Source organism: Mustelus asterias, chromosome 1, assembly GCF_964213995.1.
Source record: "Mustelus asterias chromosome 1, sMusAst1.hap1.1, whole genome shotgun sequence".
In the NCBI taxonomy this organism is placed as follows: domain Eukaryota; kingdom Metazoa; phylum Chordata; class Chondrichthyes; order Carcharhiniformes; family Triakidae; genus Mustelus; species Mustelus asterias.
Window position 1 is genome coordinate 105177712 of NC_135801.1, and position 24768 is coordinate 105202479.

At 42.4% G+C, this 24768-nt stretch overlaps 1 protein-coding gene across 3 annotated transcripts in view; it reads left to right on the forward strand.

Moving 5' to 3' along the window:
* LOC144495708 (kelch-like protein 5) overlaps positions 1-24768 on the forward strand; it is a 122116-nt gene that overhangs the window by 59062 nt on the left and 38286 nt on the right. For all 3 annotated transcript variants that reach the window (XM_078216066.1, XM_078216074.1, XM_078216057.1), the window contains one exon: positions 9232-9444. In XM_078216066.1, coding sequence (XP_078072192.1) covers positions 9232-9444 — 213 coding nt within the window. The remainder of the gene's footprint in view (positions 1-9231; positions 9445-24768) is intronic.

The window sequence follows — 24768 nt, forward strand, 5'->3', positions numbered from 1 at the left end:
TGGGTATATATGGGGAGGTAGTAAATTGGATTAGACACTGGCTCAATGGAAGAAGCCAGAGAGTGGTTGTGGAGGATTGCTTCTCTGAGTGGAGGCCTGTGACTAGTGGTGTGCCGCAGGGATCGGTGTTGGGTCCATTGTTGTTTGTCATCTATATCAATGATCTGGATGATAATGTGGTAAATTGGATCAGCAAATTTGCTGATGATACAAAGATTGGAGGTGTAGTGGACAGTCAGTAAGGTTTTCAAAGCTTGCAGAGGGATTTGGACCAACTAGAAAAATGGGCTGAAAAATGGCAAATGGAATTTAACGCAGACAAGTGTGAGATATTGCACATTGGAAGGACAAACCAAAGTAGAACGTACAGGGTAAATGGTAGGACTCTGAAGAGTGCAGTTGAACAGAGGGACCTGGGAATACAGGTACAGAATTCCCTAAAAGTGACGTCACAGGTGGATAGGGTCATAAAGAGTGCCTTTGGTACATTGGCCTTTATAAATCGGAGTATCGAGTATAAAAGTTGGAGTGTTATGGTAAGGTTATATAAGGCGTTGGTGAGGCCGAATTTAGAGTATTGTGTACAGTTTTGGTCACCTAGTTACAGGAAAGATGTAAATAAGATTGAAAGAGTGCAGAGAAGGTTCACAAGGATGTTGCCGGGACTTGAGAAGCTGAGTTACAGAGAGAGATTGAATAGGTTGGGACTTTATTCCCTGGAGCGTAGAAGAATGAAGGGAGATTTGATAGAGGTGTATAAGATTTTGATGGGTATAGATAGAGTGAATGCAAGCAGGCTTTTTCCACTGAGGCTAGGGGAGAAAAAAACCAGAGGGCATGGGTTAAGGGTGAAAGGAGAAAAGTTTAAAGGGAATATTAGGGGGGGGCTTCTTCACGCAGAGAGTGGTGGGAGTGCGGAATGAGCTGCCGGATAAAGTGGTAAATGCGGGGTCACTTTTAACATTTAAGAAAAACTTGGACGGGTTCATGGATGAGAGGGGTGTGGAGGGATATGGTCCAAGTGCAGGTCAGTGGGACTAGGCAAAAAATGGTTCGGCACAGACAAGAAGGGCCAAAAGGTCTGTTTCTGAGCTGTAATTTTCTATGGTTCTATATCTGCAATAAATGACGATGTACTGAGTAGTATTTCTATCAAAAATACCTTTGTAAACCAATCTTAGATACATACACAACAACAAATTATAATTGTATAGCACCTTTATCATGATAAAACACACCAGAGTACTTCAGAGGAGCATTTTAAGACAAAATATGGCACCAAGCCACATAAGGAGGTATTAGATCCGATCGCCAAAAGCTTGAGTTAAGTTTTGAGGAATGTCATAAATGACGAAAGTGAGGCAGAGAGGTGTAGACAGGGAATTCCAGAACTTGGGTCGAGGCAACTGAAAGCTTCTCCATTCACGATGGAGCGATTAAAATGGGGTTTCTTAAGAGGCCAAAATTAGAAGCAAGTAGGTACCTTGGCGGGTTTTGGGGCTGGAGGAGATTAAAAAGATAGGGAGGGAGGCTCTGAAGAAATGTGAAATCAAGGATGAGAATTTTAAATTCAAGATATTGCTTTGCCAGAGCCAATATCGATCAGCGAGCAGGAGCACAAGGGTGATAGGTGAGTGGGACTTGCTGTGAGCAAAAACATGGACAACCAAGTTTTGGAGAACCTCATGTTTACGGAAGGTAGAATGTGGGAAACCAGCCAGGAGTGTGTTAGAAAATCAAGTCCAGAGATAACAAAGACACGAATAAAGTTTATTTATTAGTCACAAGTAGATTTTACATTTACTGTGAATGAAGGTTTCAGCACATGAGATGGGCTATGTCAAGAGAGTCACAGAGATGGAAATAGATGATCTTAGTGATGGCATGAATATATGGTTGGAAGCTCATCTCAGGGTCAGATACCACAATTGCAAACAGGCTGATTCAGTCTCAGGCTGTTGTCAGAAAGAGGGATGGAATCTAGTTAGGGAGCGGAGTTTTGAGCCGGGATCAGAAAACAATTGCTTAAGTCTTCACAATTGAAGGAAATTTCTGCTCCATGAATGTTGGATGAGCGACTTGATAATTTAGCAACAATGGAGGAGTCATGAGAGGTGGTGGTGAGTTGTTAGTGCGGATGTGAAAACTCATCCTGTGCTTGAGATGATGTCACTAAAAGGCAGCATGTAGATACAAAATTGGAGTTGACCAAGGATTGATCCTTGGAGAACAGCAGAGGTAATGCTCAACAGAGAACCGGTATGGACTAGATGGGCTGAATGTGCTGTAATGACTCTCAATATCCCCAATTATCATCATAAAAAAGTCTGAATGGATGCCAGTTGGTTTCCAATGTGCTGCTGCAGTCACACTTGATTCATTCAGAATTCAGAGAAAATGTTGATTCTGTAGTGCTACCGTGAATGAACAATGTATTCAACTGGGGGCTGAGTGCTTTCATGCAGTGAGCAGATGATGTAAAAATCCTAAGTAGAAAGGTATTTTTAGAAAATCATTTCCACAAATAATTACCCTTGTCGGATGGGCACCTCTTGGAGCCTCTCTATTATAATGTTATTTAGTTCCCAATGGTGATCTGAAATTGCTTTCACTAGTAATCTTTAATATGTAGTCAGAACTATTCCTTTTCAGCAGGAGTTGCTATGGAAACTGCTTGAACCTAGCTATTCGGGTTCATTTAAATTGTATTAATCTCTCAATAATTAAATGGAATTACAGGGATTCTATACCATGGTGTGTAGTGTTTCTTTCAAACAAATTAAAGGAAAAATAAATGTCTACTTGCAGTACTTTATGTTGGTGGAAATACATCGAAAGAATGTAAAATTTATAGTGAGATGTTTCTGAATATTTCACCTTTACATTAAGCTTACTATTCAGAGCTCCTCCTATTCAAGGCCATTCTGTCTTTTCCCTATTGGTTCAAACTCCTAAACTTTGGAATGACTCCACATATCTTACTGGGAACCAGAACACCATATTGGCCTGGGATCCACCTGACCCTAGGAAAACATGCCAGCAGATGGTATACTTCATACTCAGCTGCCGGTTTATTCTGCACAGCTCAAGTGGCTCTAGATCACTGCCTGAATCCAGTTAAAGAAAAATTCTAGGTTGTCTCATAAGTTCACTAGTTCATAACAGTAGATCTCCACACATGATATGCATTGGGGAACGTAACAAATAATACCTTTAATTCCATGTGAAATGTGTTTAGATGAAGTACCTCCATTTGATCAATGAACTGTTAGTTTTTTGTAACTAATGCCTGTTAGTTAAAGCTATTTCAGGATCCCCTTTTACAGGAGTCCTGCTTCTAAATAAATGACAGAATTACTATAAGACAATTCATAAAAACTACAAAACAGATGGAGAACATTTGCCAGTTGCTGCGTCTAACTGGAACGATCTACTCAAAACCAAGCTCCCCGCTCTTTTCCCATATTGAGGGCTTTTTGGGAAATTGGAGAAACTCACTAAGGTAAGTTTATAAAAGCCTTTTTCTGCTGTTCCGTCTAATCCCATCAGCAAAGTCTAAGGGGGGATCTTACCTTCTCGTCTTGCTGGTCGAAGGGCAGGGTGAGCTGATAAGATCGGAAGGCAGGTGAAAAATTGGGTTCACGCCCAATTTCTCAACTATCACAATCTTACCAAGCTCGGATATCCGGGGAGATCAGTCTCACACGCAAAATGGGTGCAAGGCTGATTTCAATATATAAATCAATTTTAAATAGAATTTGAATATTATTAACCCGGGACTTGATCGTCTGGGCTCACTTGCCTTAGTGGACTCATCGGTGAACATCCTCACTGGCGAGGATCACATGGTTCCCATCAACGGAGACCTGGCGTGATGGCCTCGCTGGTCAGACTAAAGGCCATTGAGGCTCCCCCCTGGAAAGTCAGGGGGAGGGGGGGGTGCAGTGCCCCTTGGGCAGTGCCAGCATGGCACACTGACAGTGCCCACCAGGCACCAGACACTGCCAACGGACGGGACCTGAGGGTGGCTAATGGGAGGGGGTGGGGCCTAGATGGGGCAGAGAGGAGGTAGGGGGGAGCTGCACACTCTGCAACCGGGATCGGATGGGGGAAAATGCACACTCTGCAACTGGCAATTGTCTTGGGGGGTGGGGGGGTGGAGGAATCAACCAGGCCAGGAGGTGGGGTGGGGGCCAGTCAGCTGTGCACAGAACAGAGGTCTACGTATGCGCAGTGGCACAATCTACTGTCAGCTGCCGGCTTTATGGAAAGCTTAGGCCCCACTCCCTATCCCTGCTGGCAGGAAACAGAGTTAGCATTTTTTGAACAGAGTGGCATAAGATTGGACGTAAAAACAGTAGCAAGCCCAAAACTGCATGAGAAACTGATGCATCAACTTACCACTTATTTGCCCATTCATAATTTGGGATAGTTGATCCTGGTGGCTTGGCCTGGCTCCAAAAAACAGGCAGGAACCTTGTGAATAAACACAAATCGGAACCAAATAACATAGTTATTCTACTCGCTGCCATTTTCATCTCTCCTTGCAAGTTCTTGCCTGTGACAATGCTATCAGGCAGATGGAGTGCACATCTCCCCCTCACCAAAATAGTGTCTTGCACAATTTACAATAATTCATGCATAACCCTAATTAGGTACCTTCATAAAATCTATACTTCATGTCCATTATATCTTCTTTAGTGATGGATTCTCTGATTTACTCAGGATGCTTCCATCTTCAGTTAATTCCAGAATCCAAACATATCACTACATGCAAATCCATAACTGATGGTGCCAATCTTTATGTAGCGGTTGATGCAAAGCTCATCAATGCAGTTTAATCTTCTTACCAGTGACCACTGATATACTCTGCTATACAGCACGTATGGTTACTTAATGACCACTTGAAAATTTTAGTTTTACAGGTCGAGGATCCTTTATCTGAAACCTTTGGGGCTGATTGCATTTTGGATTTCAGATAATTTCAGTTTTTGGAAACAGTATATAAACTTACAATAGCCTGAGCCAAGACTAGCTATAGTTTAAAGTCAATAAGATGGCTAGAAAAGTAAGATGTATCACTGAATAATAAATACAGAGTACCTGTATTAAGTTTTGTTTTGACATGTTCTGCACAAGAATCGCAAAGTAAACAGTGCAGACAATCAACTAGACTTGCTCTGCTTAAGTTCAATGAGGTTGAAAAGAAGTGCAGTTTCTGGATGTGTTCGGTTCTCTGATTTACAAATAAAGGATACTTGACCTGTAGTTTGGAGTATTAGTGTGGTCATATAATTCACTTGTTGAAATAAATCTATAGACTATATAGGAATTTGACTTGTGTTTTTTGTATTTGTTCTTGTGAGTGATTCTGACAAGGCAATATTTATTGTTCATCCCTGAGGACATTCAGAGTCAACTGAATGAGGGACTGGATCGCATGTGGGCCAAAAGGAGTGAGGTGGCAGGTTTCTTTTCCTAAAGGTCTTTGATGAATTGGTTGGGTTTTTCTAACAATCCAGCAACTTTCATCATCATTCTCTGCTGCTAGCACACAAATTATCATATTTTAAAAATCAGTTTCACAACTTGGCATGCTAGAATTTGAACTTGTAACTTCCAGATTTCTAGTCCGATTCCGTAACCGCTATCCGTGTGTCTCTGTGCCAATATTTTCTCTCTTCATCTACCTTATTTGCTGTGAAATCTAAAAAATGATTTCAAAAGCTTGTTATTCAAAATAGTTCTATATGTTTCTCTTGCCCAAAAGAGCAGGTGCTTAAATATAAGATTGAATTCCTTTTGTATGCCAAATAAGATAGAATATATAACTATATTTATGTCAGGTTCAATTTATCAGCTGAATTCTCCTATCGAAGAATATTTTTCATGACTAACTAATCTTAGTGATCACTGCTGCGTTAAAAAGCCCTCATGCATCTGGCCACAGTCCCATTACAGACTCATTTAAATATATGAGATTTATCAATCACTGCGTGGACTATAACCACAAACAGCCAAGTTTTGATGGATAGGCTAAAGCTTCAGTAGTTTTCAAATAAATGGGGCAGACAGCATAGTATTTTATCACTTCTTCTATTTCTCAGTTGTCACATATATTGGCACACTGCTTATCCTAAATAAAAGGAGTGGTGCCTCATCTTACAACCAAAAAATAGTGAGGTGATTTTCAACTGCAGGCCACCTGTTTCCTCTCTGTACAATGGGTGGTCAGCAGTTGACAATCTGTGAAGGTTGGAGGGCATGGGGGGGGGGGAGGAACTTGCCTGCTCCATTGGAGTTCTTGATGCAATTTTCAGATGGACTGTAGATAGATGAGTAGCAAGCCCATCTGCTTACAGCAAGAGACTAATTGATGATGATGACATATTGAAGACGATAATGTCCGACAACCTTCTTGGGCAGAAGTCGGTATAATTGTTTTTATTTGTTGTCTGTATTGATCAAAGGCGTAAAAGTAATGTGAGGAAAAATATTTTCAGCCAGAGGGTAGTTGGAATCTGGAACAAACTTCCTGAGAGAGTGGTGGGGGCAGATTCGATCAAGATATTCAAAAGAGGATTGGATGACTATCTGAAAAATAATATGCAAGATTACAGGGATGAGGTGGGAGAGTGAGATTAATGGAATGTTCTTTCAGAGAACCAGTGCAGACTCAATGGGCTGACTGGCCTCCTTCTGTTCTGTGATTATTCTGTCACACCTTTACCCTGCCTCGAGCTTCAGAAGACCATTTGCAATAGTGCCAATTTGACACTTCTATTCACTATTAGAGGCTTGCTTATGCCCTCTGAGTTGTGCCACTAATCGATGTCAAATTCTGAATCTTGACTTGTGTCAGGCAGAAATTGACTGAAAGATTGGAATTGAATTTTTAAATAATTTTCCTTTAATAAATTTTCAATTGTATGTCTCTGTCACACAAAATAGTTTGTTTTCTCCTGTAAAACTATTGGTAGACAAGGCCTGAAAGCAGACATATTGACCCTAAATTGGCAAAGATTTCTGGTGAACTGGCACTCTGTCTACAGGAGTCTGTCAGAATAGCTGCAAATTGGGCCACTTTCCATCTCTTTGCTTTTAGACTTTATGCAGCCAAAAATTCTCACTTCCTCTGTTGCACTCTCACCATGAATCTAGCAGAGATACAATGGAAAGTTTGTAAAGTTCACTGGGATCTGCAGGCACCATCTCTTAGACTATGCTAGGTATTCTCGCAGGTCCTTGTAATGGGTGGAATCTCTACTTTCCTCTTGCACAAGCAGTGATGTGGAACAGGTGGGAACTCCTTGAACTTCTTGACTACCTGCCAGCTTTAGGAGCTCTTATGCTTAGAAGGAAGAGGCACCTAGCCCCTTCAGAGGCAGAATCATTGATTGATTTATTATTGTCACATGTATTAGTACAGTGAAAAGTATTCTTTCTTGCATGCTATACAGACAAAGTATACTGCACATAGAGAAGGAAAGAAGAGGGTGCAGGATGTGATGTTCCAATCACAGCCAGGGTGTAGAGAAAGATCAACTGAATGCAAGGTTGGTCCATCCAAAAGTCTGATGGCAGCAGGGAAGAAGCTGTTCTTGTGTCGGTTGATACATGACCTCAGACTTTTGTATCTTTTTCCCGATGGAAGAAGGTGGAAAAGAGTATGTGCGGGGTGTGTGAGGTCCTTAATTATGCTGGCTGCTTTTCCGAGGCAGCGGGAAGTGTAGACAGTGTCAGTGGGTGGGAGGCTGGTTTGCATGATGGGCAGGGCTTCGTTCACGACCCTTAGTAGTTTCATGCAGTCTTGGGCAGAGCAGGAGCCATACCAAGCTGTGATACAACCAGAAAGGATGCTTTCTATGGTGCATCTGTAAAAGCTGGTGAGAGTCGTAGTGGACGTGCCAAATTTCCTTAGCCTCCTGAGAAAGTGGAGGCATTGGTGGGCTTTCTTAACTATAGTGTCGGCGTGGAGGAACCAGGACAGGTTGTTGGTGATCTGGCAACTAGAAACTTGAAGCTCTCGACCATTTCCACTGCATCCCCGTTAATGTAGACAGGAGCATGTCCTCCACTATGTTTCCTGAAGTCAATGACTATCTCCTTTGTTTTACTGACATTGAGGGAGAGATTATTGTCGTCGCACCAGTTCACCAGATTCTCTATCTCGTTTCTGTACTTGTCTCATTATTGTTTGAGATCCGACCCACTACGGTGGTGTTGTCAGCAAACTTGAAAATCAAGTTGGAGGGGAATTTGGCCACATAATCATAGGTGTATAAGAAATATAGTAAGGGGCTGAGCCTTGCGGGGCACTGGTGTTGAGGATAATCGTGGAGGAGATGTTGTTGCCTATACTTATTGATTGCGGTCTTTGGGTTAGGAAGTCTAGGATCCAGCTGCATAGGGAGGAGCCGAGCCCTTAGGCCACAGAGTTTGGAGACGGGTTTTGTAGGAACCATGGTCCGCTTTAGGAGTACACACTTAACACCTAAAGAAGGAAGAGGATCACAAGACAATTTGGTTCTCCTGACAACGGGAACTGTCAGGACAATATTTTGTTTTCTCCCGAAGAGGGGGAGGGGGGTGGCAATAGCACACCAAACCCCAACAAGGCTCTATACACTTTAGTTTGGCAGCTCCTCACATCTGGCAGGCATCCAATGCATGTATGTAGTGTTACAGGTACTTCCGTACAAAGTACATGGTCCACTGGGGTCAGTAATAACATCCTAAATGCCTCTGTCCTTCACCTTGCTTTCTCCAGCAAAAAGGACTCTGCAAGACCTAAATAAAACTATCAAAACAAATGGTTAACAGGAAAGCATTCATGCAAGGTTTTCAGCTAGCTTAAATGCACAGTCAACTAATTATGTATACATGTCATTTACATAAGGAAACTCATTGCATAAACTACTTTGAATAAATTCCAGATCTGCTGTTTTTATGGTTCCGTGATTAATGAATCATAAAAGTTGCAGTCATTTTTGAAATTTCTCCTTGTCCCTAAATTGCATGCACATATCAATTATTCAGTTTTGTATTTTCAGGTAACAAAATATGGCAGAAGATACAATCTGTTTAACATTTTTCAGATGCATCCGCTTCCATTTCGCATTCTTTTGTGCAAAGCACTAGATTGTCCATTTGCTTTTAATCCCATTTTAAAATATTTACAGTAAACCTGCTTGAGAAGAATACAGGGTGATATTTTTTCTTTTGTTCCAGGAGCACTTCATGGATGTGATAAGGAATCAGGAATTTCTCTTACTGCCAGCAAACGAGATAGTTAAATTGTTGGCCAGTGATGACATGAATATACCAAATGAGGAAACCATATTGAATGCACTGCTTAGCTGGGTTCGGCATGATACCGATAACAGGCAGAAAGAACTTAGCAAACTGTTGGCTTACATCAGACTCCCTCTGCTCTGTCCTCAGGTAAATTACATTCTTGCTTTCAATTATTATATGGTCTTATGGCCTTTCTCAACTATTATTTAGTTGATTCCTTTAATTCATGAAAGGGGCACTGTCTTCATCAACAATAAATGGAAAACCTTTCATTTCAGAGAGAATAAAAATCATCAACAAATGATATATGGTGCATTTTAATTTCACTTGTGTTATTGAATCTGTGGTCCCATTTTCATTTTGATTTTCATCATTCTCCATGAGATCATTCTCTTTAAGCTCAGGGGAGCAACCAGGCAGCGACTTGGCCCATCACTACTATCGGGAATGAAGTGGGCTTATCAGAATTGAATCATTCCCACCTCATGCAGCTTCCCAGTTTTTCGGGTGGAGGGATCACGGTTCACGATTTTCTCACACCCAAAAGACAGGAAGCTGTATTCCTATCCCCAGTCCACTCCTTTTAAGGAGCATTCTAGCCAGTAATGTTGGTCGACTACCGATTCTAAGGGATCCCCCTCCAGGAGATTTTCAGAGTAACTTCTTTCCGGTGTTAATGTAAGCCTACTTGTAACAATAAACAAAACATTTTTAAAAATATATTCTGCATATAATGCACATTCTGACAGGTGAGTAAGATATTGGGTGAGGAAAATCCACACACAAAGCAGAGGGATGTTTTATTGTAATATCCAAATGAGGCAAGAGTGAAATAATCTCCCTCAACATTTCCCAAAGTTTCATGGAATCCCTACAGTGCTGAAGGAGGCCAATTGGCCCATCGAGCCTGCACCAACAACAATTCCACCCTGGCCCTATCCCCATAACCCCATGTATTTAGCCTGCTAATCTCCCTGACACTAAGGGGAAATTCATCATGGCCAATCCACCTAATTTGCACATCTTTGGAGTGTGGGAGGAAACCAGAGCACCCAGAGGAAGCCCACGCAGACACGGGGAGAATGTGCAAACTCCACACAGACTGCCATCCAAGGCCGGAATTGAACCTGAGTCCCTGATGCTGTGAGGCAGCAGTGTTAACCACTGTGCCACCATGCCAGACGCTACTCCAACTCCAAATTATGCCCACATAAATGGAATCCAGGATTACTAAGCACTGAGCTTTATGCGCAAGGAAATTTAAAGGGCTAATTAGTCAAAAATAATGGATTGACTCTTGAAATTTGCTTGCTTTTACTAATCCTGTAAAGGTTAGTGTCAGTTCTTAACCACTTAACATGGGCTCACAGTAGCAGAAGAAAATCAGCTGTTGTGTTGCCATTTTTTATTTACATACATTTTATTCAATATGCTGCCTGTTACAGTATTTTAATTGATTAATGATTGTGCTTTCTCTTTGTCTTATAAAAGTAAGTAATAATGGGCTTGGTCCGTTGCTATCTTCAGCTTTTCTGGCCAGTCGTAATTCATACTGAGTGCAGTTAATGGGCCCTTAGAGTGTGATTTCCAAGTTGCATTCTTAATGGGTGACAGTAAACAGTGAGTGTCAAAGCTATTTGATCAAAGTAGTTTCATAGACTGATCCTGTCCACTCATATTTTAATAAATATAAAACTTCACCCTGTTTATGTTATAACATTTATACTTTGTCACGTGAATTTTTAGCTCGACTGGAAATTTAACATGATTTCTGTTTGAAGTATTCTGATGAGATTTATTCTTATAAATTCTTATCGCATCCTAAAGTGTTTTGCATTCAATAGATTGATCTTGAATGTTGTTTTGTAGACATACACTGCAGTCAATTATCAGGCAGCAGAATCTCACAAATGGAAATGATTGACTTGCCTTTCATGTTAGAGTGTCTGAGAAATGTTGGCTAAGCCCACATAAAGAACTCAGGGCCCAATACTGAGTTCAGTAACTTCAGACTGTGACTTTTCTCCTCCATATTGACCCCTTTTATTTATCCAAAAATTATTTTTGTCCCAACATTAACCACCCCCCCTTCACTCGGCCATCTGTCATTTCTTCTTAAGTTTTGCTTACACTGAGCCCTGATCTTTGTTCTTCTGTTAACACATGCTGCTATTTTACCTTAACACCACGATCAGCACCTTCCATGGCTTTGCATACTTCCTCTATCTTGTGCCCAATCATTATTGCCATCTCTCCTAGTTCCCACCCATCTCTGATCTGCTACTCCTTCTACCCCTTTTCACTCAGCATTTAATCCGTCACATTGCTCCCTCTCTTTAACCCTAAGGAAGAGTCATATGGACTCAAAACATTAACTCCCTTTCCCTTTCCCTTTTCACAGATGCTGCCAGATCTGCTGTGTTTTTTCCAGCATTTTCTGTTTTATTAAATAACTTACTTTGCTTCTTCAGTGTCATAGGATCTTTTATGTCCTTTGAGCAGGCATTTGAGGGCTCAGTTCGCCATTTGATTTGATTTATTATTGTCACATGTATTAACATACAGTGAAAAGTATTGTTTCTTGCGTGCTATACAGACAAAACATACCGTTCATAGAGAAGGAAACGAGAGAGTGCAGAATGTAGTGTTACAGTCATAGCTAGGGTGTAGAGAAAGATCAACTTAATGCAAGGTGAGTCATTCAAAAGTCTGACAGCAGCAGGGAAGAAGCTGTTCTTGAGTCAGTTGGTACGTAACCTCAGACTTTTGTATCTTTTTCCCGAAGGAATAAGGTGGAAGAGAGAATGTCCGGGGTGTGTGGGGTCCTTAATTGCACTGGCTGCTTTGCTTGAGGCAGCGGGAAGTGTAGACAGAATCAATGGATGGGAGGCTGGTTTGCGTGATGGATTGGGCTACATTCATGACCTTTTGTACTTCCTTGCATTCTTGGGCAGAGCAGGAGCCATACCAAGCTGTGATACAACCAGAAAGAATGCTTTCTATGGTGCATCTGTAAAAGTAGGTAAGGGTCATAGCTGACATGCCAAATTTCCTTAGTCTTCTGAGAAAATTGGGCTTTCTTAACTATAGTGTCAGCATGGAGGTACCAGGACAAGTTGTTGGTGATCTGGACACCTAAAAACGTGAAGCTCTCGACCCTTTTTACTTCATCCCCATTGATGTAGACGGGCATGTTCTCCTTTATGCTTCCTGAAGTCGATGACAATCTCCTTCATTTTGTTGACATTGAGTTCACCAGATTCTCTATCTCATTCCTGTATTCTGTCTCGTCATTATTTGAGATCCGACCCACTACGATGGCATCGTCAGCAAACTTGAAAATCGAATTGGAGGGGAATTTGGCCGTACAGTCGAAGGTGTATAAGGAGTACAGTAGGGGACTGAGAACACAGCCTTGTGGGGCACCGGTGTTGAGGATGATCGTGGAGGAGGTGTTGTTGCCTATCCTTACTGATTGTGGTCTATGAGTTAGGAAGTTCAGGATCCAGTCGCAGAGGGAGGTGCCGAGGCCCAGGCCACAGAGTTTGGAGATGAATTTCATGGGAATAATAGTGTTGAAGGCTGACCTGTAGTCAATAAATAGGAGTCTGACATAGGTGTCCTTGCTATCTCAGAGAACAGTGCAGGACTCGCTCATGAGTTCTACATTGAGTTTTCAGATCATGCGGTTGAATTTCAACAAGCATTCTCCTCAAGTCTGCTGTAACTTCAGTGGAGTTTTTCCAGAGTTTCCACCTAGTGTGGCAGGGGGAGGAAAAAAATTGGAGTATTTAATTTATAACTAACTAGTGGAGACATCTGGTAGTATTATTTCCTTTCGTTCTTTATCTGCTGCAGAACATGCACAGTGAATGGTGTTTGAAACTGAAAGTTGCCATCCAATAAAACCATAAGCAGGAAACACATCAACTGAATACATTCTGTCACCGACTCTCTTGCATCCAACCATCAATAAGGAATAACTTTAATAAGCTCTGGTGGAGGTAGTTGAGTTTTTTGTTGCTGGAGTTGCTTGTTGTTCAGCACTTTCATACTAAAATGCTACTTTCTGCTTATCAGTCCAAGCCATGAATATTGATTGACTGTATCCTGCTGCAGGCTGGCACGGACTATTTCTTTATCAGAATAATTGTACCATCCAGATCTCAAGTGACCTGATCCTCTGCTCACCTTAAACAAGGATCTATCATTAATGAAGTAGTTGAAGGTGGTTTCGCCAAGGGCATTAGCCTGAGAACTCCTGTTGCTTTGTCCTGAGGCTATGATGTTTGGCCTCTGACAACCATATTCACCTTCCTGTCGGTCTTGTATGACTTCAATAATTGTAGGGCATTACTGCTGACACTCCCTCTACTCCTGCTATTTATCTCATTCTGGGCTTCTTGGTGTCACACTTGGTTGAATATTTCTAGATGTAAAAGACAGCTATCCCTCTGACAGCTTTCAACTTCTATCCATGACAGGATCAAGGTGGGGACGAAGTCTGAAGCCGAGTGACTCTGGTAGAACCCAAACTGAATACACTTGAATGCACTGTCAGTGAATTGGTCCATCACTTTGATGATTGGGAGGAGGGGGAACATATGGTAATCGGCCATATTATGCTGTATTTTGTTTTTTGAAGATCAACCTGATTCTTAGGAATCCCCTTGTTCTTGATGATCATCATCATAGAAATCATAGAAACCCTACAGTGCAGAAGGAGGCCATTCGGCCCATCGAGTCTGCACCGACCACAATCCCATCCAGGCCCTACCCCCACATATTTACCCGCTAACCTACGCATCTCAGGGGCAATTTTTAACCTGGCCAATCAACCTAACCCGCACATCTTTGGACTGTGGGAGGAAACCGGAGCACCCGGAGGAAACCCACGCAGACACGAGGAGAATGTGCAAACTCCACACAGACAGTGACCCGAGCCGGGAATCAAACCCGGGACCCTGGAGCTGTGGAGCAGCAGTGCTAACCACTGTGCTATCGTGCCGCCCCTATGGTAAAGGTTTCTCAGCTTGTAGCTTTGTGATGGACAGAAATAAAAAAGGCAAGTGCCAAAAATTTGGGAAGGAGCAGAAAAATGCTCATCTGCTGGCATCTGATAAGAATCGACATTTAACAAATTAATTTGACTTTTCTCATCATCCAGATACTGGACCCAGGTGCCAATACAAACTGGACCTTAGTCCAGTAAATGCTTTGGGGTGAATTTTCCTGTCCTGCCCGCCACAGGGATCATAACGAGCGGGAGGCAGACCATGCAACGGTCCGTTGACCTCGGGCGGGATTTTCCGGTTTTGGGGTGAGCGCGGCCAGAAAATCCCACTCTTTGTATTCTTCCAAAGTCCTCAATGGGACTTGTGTCTACTGTTTGTTTAATAACTGTAATTTGTCAAGAAGCCCAAGAATATTCCAGACATACCTCTTGGTAGGCAAAGGCATCTTCTATCACCCTCCATCCCCAAGAGTTTTGGGACCCAGTATTGTCTGATCTGAAAGTGCCTCTGGCTGACACTTGGGGTCCTATTTTACCATTTTGATTTTAAGTGCTGGGTGGACTTGAAATTAGGAGTGTTTTAGATCCAACTTTTAAACCCGTTTTTAGGCGCCCCCATATGCACTCTGCCTGCAAAAATATCAGTGATTCTGAATCGTGCTGCACAAGCCTGTGGGCGGGGCTTAATGCGCCCGAAATCCTGCAGCTCCGATCGGTGTCTCAAACTGCACATGTGCAAAAAAAGATAAAATGCGGCTCCCCTGCCATATCGCTCCCAGGCCGATAATGCCTCCCCCTGGCCCCACAGACATTGCCCAACATGCCTCCCCCCCTCCCTTAACCCCCTTTGCCACTCAGACTGATCAGTCCCTCCCCCCTTCCCCCCCACTGACCTCAGGCAGAGTGGCAGCGGACCCCCCTTCCCCCCCCCACTGACCTCAGGCAGAGTGGCAGCGGACCCCCCTTCCCCCCCCACTGACCTCAGGCAGAGTGGCAGCGGACCCCCCTTCCCCCCTACTGATCTCAGGCAGATTGGCAGCGTACCACCCCTCCCCCCACCGATCTCAAGCAGAGGATCATCGGACTCTCTCGGCACTTACCTCCTCACTAACTGGAGCACCCGAATCGAACTTTTGTGGAGCAAGTCTGTTTCGCGCCGATTCTGGATGGGTGAACGCGGTGGTAAAGAGGGCAGTGCCAGCAAGGTTGGGCATGTAGCCCATTAAGTCAATTTAAATGCATTTAAATGGCCGTCGCGCCCATTGTGGCTGCAGTTCCGATCGCAGTCATTTTCGGGCCTTGGTAAAGGGGGAACCGGCGCTGAGTCTGAGGATCGCGCTACTCACCTCACGCCCGACTTTACCAAGTTTTCCCGCCTGAAAATGAGCGCAGGTTGATGGTAAAACCAGGCCCTTGGTGCTTCTAATAGAAAGTATTCCACTTCCAGACTTACCGCTTACAGGATTCAGCTACTGAAATTTTTGAGAAAACTTGTTTGCTGATCCAAGACAAAAATATGCAGCTTTAAAGCATCACGGAACATTCAAACTTGAAATGTTAAAACTCTGCATAAATAAAATGACAAAATGATAGGTTAGTTATTGCTAAACTTCAGATTGACAGCTTGGCAGGTAATTAAAGCTCCGCATGCAACCTCTGTGTCAACTAGTTTCATTTATTCCAAAATTAATCCCTGAGGTTTTCCTAAATGTGACAGTAATCAACTGCATAACAAGCAGAAGCAGCAGCTTTTGCTTTATCATGTTGCATATTTCAGGTGAGAATTAAACAAAACAGTTTAAAGAAATGTCCAAGACAAATAGCTGTGCATGTGAAATAGTTTTTAAAAGACTGCCTTAATTTTTGTGTACACATTTCCTGTAAGGTCATATATTGCTGCTTTTGCATCCAATGATGCATCACAAGGAATTATATACAATCACTGTACATAGAATCTACGATGCTAAACTTCTGATAGCTAGTTGGTGAAAGAGGAAATCGGAAGACAATCTTTACTCAATTTTGATTTATTCACAAAGTGCGCTCAAAAGTCTACAACCCACCCCCAGAGACACAATAAGTGTCTCTTTATATCTGTACTTAACCTTAATTTATACAATTAGCATTCCCTTTTTTCTTTTTTAAATAAAGCTTAATAAATCATATTCACAAACAACATTACAAAACAAATGGACTTCACACATGTCTCTAAGCACATTATTCACAAATTTCCCTCCATGATCAGTCAGAAACTTAGCTGATGTCCCAAGTCTGTCCCCTATCCATTTCTCCATGACTTTATTCACAATTACCCTTTTGTCCTTGCCATATATTACTGTAAAAAGACCAAATCTGGTTGCCATGTCTATAAAATCTAAAATAAAAATATTTCTGTCTTTGTAACTACCTCATTAAAGTCACATGCTAAAGGAAGGCTTATAATAGGACATGGTGGTGTCCTCCAATATTTTATCCGTATTTCACATTTTGCACTATTTCTTCAATGAGCCTTGTGTACTCCTTTAAGACTATTTCCTTTTTTTCTCTCTGATTCTTATTACCTGATGCCATTAATACTTCTCCAACATTCTGATTAAGGGGCTGCAATAATATCCAGACTGGTTAAACTGCAGATCTGCTGACTATCCAAAAACAATTACCTCATCATACTCCATGTCCATTTTCATTTCTACCCATCTCATGAAAGCTTTACTTAATTGCAAAGGTATCTCACTCTAGACCACATCAGTGCTAATAAAGTGGATAATCCAGCTATTTTGCATGGAGTCACCACTCTTTTTAGTGACCTTGAACCTAAAAGTAGAACTTTTGCACTACCTGACCTTGCATCAAGCCTCACTACTGAGTGAATATCGATAACATTTTAACCAAACTGTTCCACACACTCTCAAAGTGCAGCCAATATCTAACTCCACAGTTACTTTGTCACTTTGAGAACCCTACTGTTTTGCTTTGATCAGTTCATCACAATGGTATTTTGTGTCACATCTGAACGACATGTTAACCGTTCCCCAGGTATTCCTGAGGTCTATTCACCTACTTTTGCCGCTCGAATCCTGTCATCAGCTGTGGTATCCAGATCTGCCAAAAGTGCTTTCTATAATTACATAAGAAATAAGAGCAGAAGTAGGCCATTTGGCCCCTTGAGCATGCTCTGCTTGTCAATAAAATCACAGCTAGTCCGATGTGGCTTTAACGTCACTTTCTTTGTCAATCAAACGTCTGCCCAACCCCGTCTTGAATATATTCAATGATCCAGCTTCCACTGCTCACTGGGGGAGAGAATTTGAAAGACTAACAACCCTCAGAGAAGAAATTCCTCCTCATCTTTGTCTTAAATAGGAGACCCATTATTTTGAAACTGTGGCCCCCAGTTCTAGATTCCCCCTCGAGGTGAAACATCCTCTCAGTATCCTCCCTATCAAACTTCCTCAGAATCTTTTTATGTTTCAATAAGATAATCTCTTAATCTTCTAAAGTCCATTGATAATATGCCCAACCTACTCAACCTTTCCTCATAAGACAGCACCTTCAACCCAGGAATCAATTTAGTGAATCTTCCCTGAATTGCCTCCAATGCAAGTATTTCCTCCTTAAGGTGACTAAAACTGCGCACTGTACTTTAGCTGTGGTCTCACCAATGCCCCGTAGAGTTGTGGTAGGACTTTCCCACTTCAGTGCTCTGTCCCCTTGTAATAAAGGCCAACATTCTATTTGCCTTCCTAATTACTTGCTGTACCTGCATGCTAACTCTTTGTGGTTCATGTACAAGGACAGCCAGCTTCCTCTATACTGCAGCATTCTGTCATCACTCTTCAATAAAATAATACTCTACTTTTCTATTCTTCCTGCCATAGTGGACAAACTCACATTTTCCCATATTATACACCAACTGCTAAGCTTTTGCCCACTTGCTTAACCTATCAATATCCATTTGCAGACTCTGTGTATCCTCCTTGTAACTTCCTTTCCTATTTATCTTCATATCATCAGTAATTTGGCTACAATACAGTCAGCCCCTTCATCCAAGCCATTAATATAGACCATGAATAGTTGAGCCATTCGCACTAATCCCTGTGGCACTCCAGCAGTAACAGTTTTACTCACCTAACAATTGCCCATTTATCCAGACTCTCTGGACAGAATCTTACCAAAAAATGGCAAAGTGTCAGGGCCTGACTGAAAACCGGTAACTTCCTCTCCAGAGAAACATGCAGGTTTTCTTGCAAGATCTGCCTCACAGCGCCAGGGATCCGGGTTCGATTCCTGGCTTGGGTCACTGACTGTGTGGAATTTGCACATTCTCCTCGTGTCTGCATGGATTTCCTCCGGGTGCTCCAGTTTTCTCCCACAGTCCAAAGATGTGCAGATTAGGTTGATTGGCCATGGTAAGTTGCCCCTTTTTGTCAGGGGGACTAACAGGGAAATATGTGGGGCTATGGGGATAGGGGCTGGATGGGATTGTGGTTGGTGCAGACCCGATGGGCCTAATGGCCTCCTTCTGCACTGTAGGGATTCTATGATTCTTAAGACACTTTGTCAAAAAAAGATGTGGGGGGGAGGGGGGGATGCCTAAACACGCCAGTAAAGCCGATTGCATTGAGATCAGAGCATAACAACCCCTCTCCCATTCCACCACCCCCTGCTTCACTATCAATGCCAGCATCTCTCTCTCTCCCCAGCTGACAGCTCTTCAGGCACTGCAGTGCTGTGCCTGGGACCAAGTGGAGGGAGCCGGTGTGCATTAAGAGACAGGCTAACTGGGTAGGGGATGCACTGGAGTTGGCCAATTAAAGGTCTTAAAAGGGAAAAGAGCAGGCTTCCCAGTCGAAGTCTTACCCACCTCGCCATAAAATTGTGTTCGAGTCCCAGAGGGAATCCGTCCATGAAATTTCATGCTCCCCTCCCCACCACCTCAAAACCCACTGGGAGAGTGTAAAATTTAGGCCATTAAATTGATTGTCAGTGTAATTCTTAGCACTCATCAGGATAGTTTGCCAACTGTTATGCAATCACGTCTAGGCCGGAATTTTGCCGTCCCGCCTGCCACGGGAATTGGAGCGGGCAAGGGGCGGACCGTGGAAAGGTCCGTTAACCTTGGGTGGGATTTTACGATTTCGGAACAAACGAGGCTGTGAAACCTCCCCACTAATGTTGAACACTATCTTCCGAACTTGGCAAGCGAGGGCTTGTTGAGTACGGTCAGTACATGCCCTGTTTCGAACAACTGAAGGGACATGCTATGTGATGTGATCAGCCGCCCATTGGGTCATCCAGCCTACATACCTGGCATCACATTGGTACTGAAATTCATATACAACATTACTCATCTGTGTGATGGGCAGAAAGTCTTTCTGGCTTCACAGCAGCATCCTGTTAGTGCAGAATACCACTCGTGTTGGTACTGCAAAGTCGCAGCATGAAATGGCCAGCTTCGCCTCTTTATAAAATTTTTAAGACATCTTATCCTTCCAGGGTAATCTGAGGCAGATTGGGCACTTTCCAGCACTGAAACTGGCTGCCTTAGGCCCATTCATGAATTTGCACAATATACAGTGAGCAATGATCTGATTGGGATTGCCATTATCCCGCAGGATAGTTTTGTTTCAACCTATTTTGATATCAAGCTTGCATGGTGAGCAAATGGTTCGGGCCGTATTTACAAGGTTACTGATGAGGACAAGCTTAGAGCATGAGGAATTGCACAATCCCAATAAAATATTGACCAGTGAGACCCCCACTTTCACACTGTACACACTTAAACTTAGTTAATACTTTTAACATACAGCACAGAAACATGCCATTTAGTTCAGCTACTTTATGCCAATGTTTAAGCTACACACAGGCCTGTTTCCATTCTTAACATCTCTTCCGACCTTGTTCATCCTCTTCTATTCTGTATAATACAACAAAATACCGCAGATGCTGGAGATCTGAAATAAAAACGGTGGCGCAGTGGTTAACACGGCTCCCTCACAGTGCCAGAGACCTGGGTTCGATTCCCAGCTTGGGTCACTGTCTGTGCGGAGTTTGCACATTCTCCCAGTGTCTGTGTGGGTTTCCTCCGGGTGCTCCGGTTTCCTCCCACAGTCCGAAAGACATGCTGGTTAGGTGATCTGGCCATGCTAAACTAAATTCTCCCTCACTGTACCCGAATAGGTGCCGGAGTTTGGCGACTAGGGGATTTTCACAGTAACTTCATTGTATTGTTAATGTAAGCCTACTTGTGACAAACTAAATAAACTAAACTAAAACAGTAAGTGCTGGAAAAGCTCAGCAAGTGTGGTAGCATCTATGGAGAGAGAGTTAATGTTTCAAGTCCGAAAGGAAGGCAAATAGCCTTTATTGCAAGGAGTTTGGAGTACAGGAATAAAGAAGTCTTGCTGCAATTGTACAGGGTTTTGGTGAGGTCACAAGCATCTCAGCTCCAGGACATGCTGCTTCATCAGGGACCTTCCTTCCATTATAAGGTCAGAAATAGGGATGTTCGCAGATGACTGCACAATATTCAGTATAATTCACGACTCCTCAGATACTGAAGCAGTCCATGTCTTAATGCAGCAAGACCTGGACAATATCCAGGCTTGGGCTGACAAGTGGCAAGTAACATTCATGCCACACAAGTGCCAGGCAATGACCATCTTCAACAAGAGAGGATCTAACCATCATTCAACGGCATTACCATTGCTGAATCCCCACTATCAACATCCTGGGGATTACCATTGACCAGAAACTGAACTGGACTAGCCATATAAATACTGTGGCTACCAGATCAGGTCAAAGACTAGGAATCCTACAGCGAGTAATCACTTCCTGAATCTCCAAAGCCTGTCCACCGTAAGGCACATTAGGAGCGCAATGGAATACTCCCCACTTGCCTGGATGAGCGCTGCTCCAACACCATTCAAGAAACTTGACACCATCCAGGACAAAGCAGCCCATTTGACTGCTACCCCTTCCACAAACATTCAATCCCTATCCACCACCAATGAACAATGGCACTTGTGTCTACCATCTACAAGATGCACTGCAGGAACTCATCAAGGTTCCTGAGGCAGCACCTTCCAAATCCACAACCACTACCATCTAGAAAGAGAAAAACAGCAGAAACCTAGGAACACCACCACCTGGTGTTTCACTCCAAGCCACTCACCATCCTCACTTGGAAATATATCGCCGTTCTTCCACTGTTGCTGGGTCAAAATCCTGGAAATCCCTCCTTAACAGCACCGTGGGTATACCTACACCTCGGGGACTGCAGGAGTTTAAGAAGGCACCACTACCTTCTCAAGGACAACTAGAGCTGGGCAATAAATGTTGGTCTAGCCAGCGACGCCCAGATCCCAAAAAATGAATTTTTAAAAAATTTATGAAATACTGTGTGCAATTGTGGTCTCCACATTTTAAAAAAGTGTATACTTGCATTGGAGGCAGTACAGTGAAGGTTCACTAGATTGGTCTCTGCGATGAGGGGATTATCCCATGATGTGAAACTAAGTCAATTGGGCTTGTATTCTCTGGAATTTAAAGGAATAAGAGGTGATTTCATTGCAACCTACAACATTCTGAAGGCGCTTCATAGGAAAGACGCTGAGGGATTGTTTTCACTGGTTGGGTTGTCTAAAACATGGGGGCACAGTCTCAGGATAAGGGACAAATCATTTAGTACTGCGATGAGGAGAAATTACTTTTCACTGAAAGGTTTGTGAATTCTCTACGTTTGTTTCTATGTATGTTTCTACCCCGGAGGGTTGTGGATGCTCCATCGTTAAGTACTTTGAAAGGCTGAGTTAAACAGATTTTTGGTATCTCAAGGAATTAAGGGATGTGGGGGGCGGGTGGGAAACTGAAATTGAAGTTCAATATCATCTATGATGGTATTGAATGGTGGAGCAGGCTTGACAGGCCATATATTCTATTCCTGCTCCTGTTTCTTGTATTCTTGTGACTTATCTTCAGAACTCTGTTCAGAAGCCTTCTCTTTCATTCCGTTTTACAAGATAGAATCATGATGACACAGAAGAAGGCAATCCAGCCTATCAAATTCATGCTGACTCTCCGTGGAGAGTCAGTCCCATTCCCCAGCTTTATCTCCGAAGCACTGCAGTTTATTTCCCTCAAGTGTCTATCCAATTTCGTTTTGAAATCATTGATCATTTCCACTATTCACAAGATCCACACTGGTTGGTGAAGTCAAAATCAGTGTCTACACCTCTCACCTCTACACAGTGTCCCAGCTGTCCCCATTTATATGTGTTCAAATACTCATCACCTGTTTCCTTTAACAATGTAACAATGTAATTGACATTGATAAAGCTTCACAATGTCATATGACATTGACATCTTGTAGGCAGCAGGTTCTGGGTCATTTCAACTCTGTGTAAAAGCAGTTCTTCCTCGCATTCCCTTGCATCTCTTGACCAAAACCTTAAATCTTTGCTCCCTTATCCTTGCACTATCAAATAATAGAAACAGCTTTTATTTGTCTAACTTATCTAAACTTGTCATGATCATGGACACCTGTATCAGATCGCCCCTTGTCCTTGTTTGATCCAAGGAAATCAACCCCACATTCTCCAACCAATTCTTGTAACTTTGTAACTTGTATGTGATCAAGCACCATAAAATATGGAAGTGACTTGTACTGTGTAAAAAAAAAATCATGAAGGCTTAGCTTATGATTTAATAAAAACATGAGAGAATCTGTTTTTCGCTAAGTAGCAAAATTGAATTCTGAAGAAAATGTGTACTTTAGAGTCACGTGTTCCTACAGTTATGTACATAAGCTATTTTCCTGTTTGCATTAAATGGTTTTAATTTAAAAGAATTTAATCTTTCACCATTTTAGTGTAGTAATCGAGTTTGAACATTCAAATTCCTGCGATTAGTTTTCACACAGCTGTTTCATTCTATATTCCGATGAGATTCAACTGGAATCTGTCTTGGAATCTGGGAAAAACAGTGTTCTAGTAAACTGGGATCAACTATATAATTTATTAACAGATGCACCAGCAAATGGGATGGCTATTGCCATTTCCATATATCCATGCAGATTAAAAATGTCTGCTGTTTCTGAATTTTCAGGAATTTCAGTTTATAGCAATGCAAACTTCAGGTTTTATTTTTCCTCATCTGTGTCCACATATATTGGGCAGGATTTTCCGCAGCCCTCATGACCTGTTTTGTGGCAAAGGGGAAGCCCACCATTGGCCGGCAATGAGATTTTCAGTCCCGTCACTGTCAATTGGGTTTCTCATTGCTTGCACCCTCCACTGCCGGGGAACCCATGAAGGAAGGGTCTAGAAGATTCTGTTGGTGGGAATGACTGGAAAATCCTGTCTATTGTCTTTTCAAGTAGACTGTGACATCTCAGCAAGATAGCTAAGTAAGAATACAGGTGCCACAGTTGTAGAAGATGCAAAGTTAGATTGAAGGAATCAGTCAAAAGTTAGAACTTCAAGTTTCTCCAAAAGCAGTTTGCCATCATAGAATAAAGAAAAAAGGTCTTCGGAAGACTGCATAATTGGGTTTGACTATTTTCCTTAAGTATCTAGAAAATTTTCACAACTGTTGTCAAAACACTGTTGCAGCAAAGATCCACATTCAGAAAGTAACAAGAGTACACCAAAAAAAAATTTTCATCTTTAGCCAACAATCCAGCTATAAAATTGGCTGAAACTACATTTGGGCATTCATCTCTCCTGAACAAGATTTTCATTTTAATGTGCCGTGAACTATTGTATTGCCTGGCCGTGGTGCTAAGAGAAGCATTTGCCCACAAGGGAGGTCTGCCCTATTTTTGATCTTTCTAAGTTAATTTCTTCATTTTTAAAAAAAATCATAGAATCCCTATAGTACAGAAGGTGACCATTCGGCCCATTGAACCTGCACCCACAACAATTCCACCCCAGGCCCTATCCCTGTAACTCCATGTATTTACCCTCTTATCCCCCCTGACACTCGGGGCAATTTAGCACGCCAATCAATCTAACTGGCACATCTTTGGACTGTGGGAGGAAACTGGAGCACCCAGAGGAAACCCACACAGACACGGGGAGAATGTGCAAACTCCACACAGTCATCCAAGATTGGATGAGGCAGCAGTGCTAACCACCATGCCACTATATCTTAATATCCTTGAGTGACAACCATCTGGATCTGGATAATTTTCTGGCTTCAATCTGAGCAGTTTATCCATTTTAGTTTTTCTCTCCATACCTGTAAGTTTCTCCCTCGCCTAAACCTGTAGTCTTTTTCATGCCTCGGATATCCTATTCTCCTCTTACATTGTGATGGTTGAAGCAAAATATTAAGTTAGCATTAATACAGTGTGCTTTTGCTCTGCTAGGTTCTACTCAAATCTCTTTTAATGGTTGCACTTTTAGTGCCCTATTTTTAAACAATTCTGCATATGTTTGGCATCATGTGCAAATTTT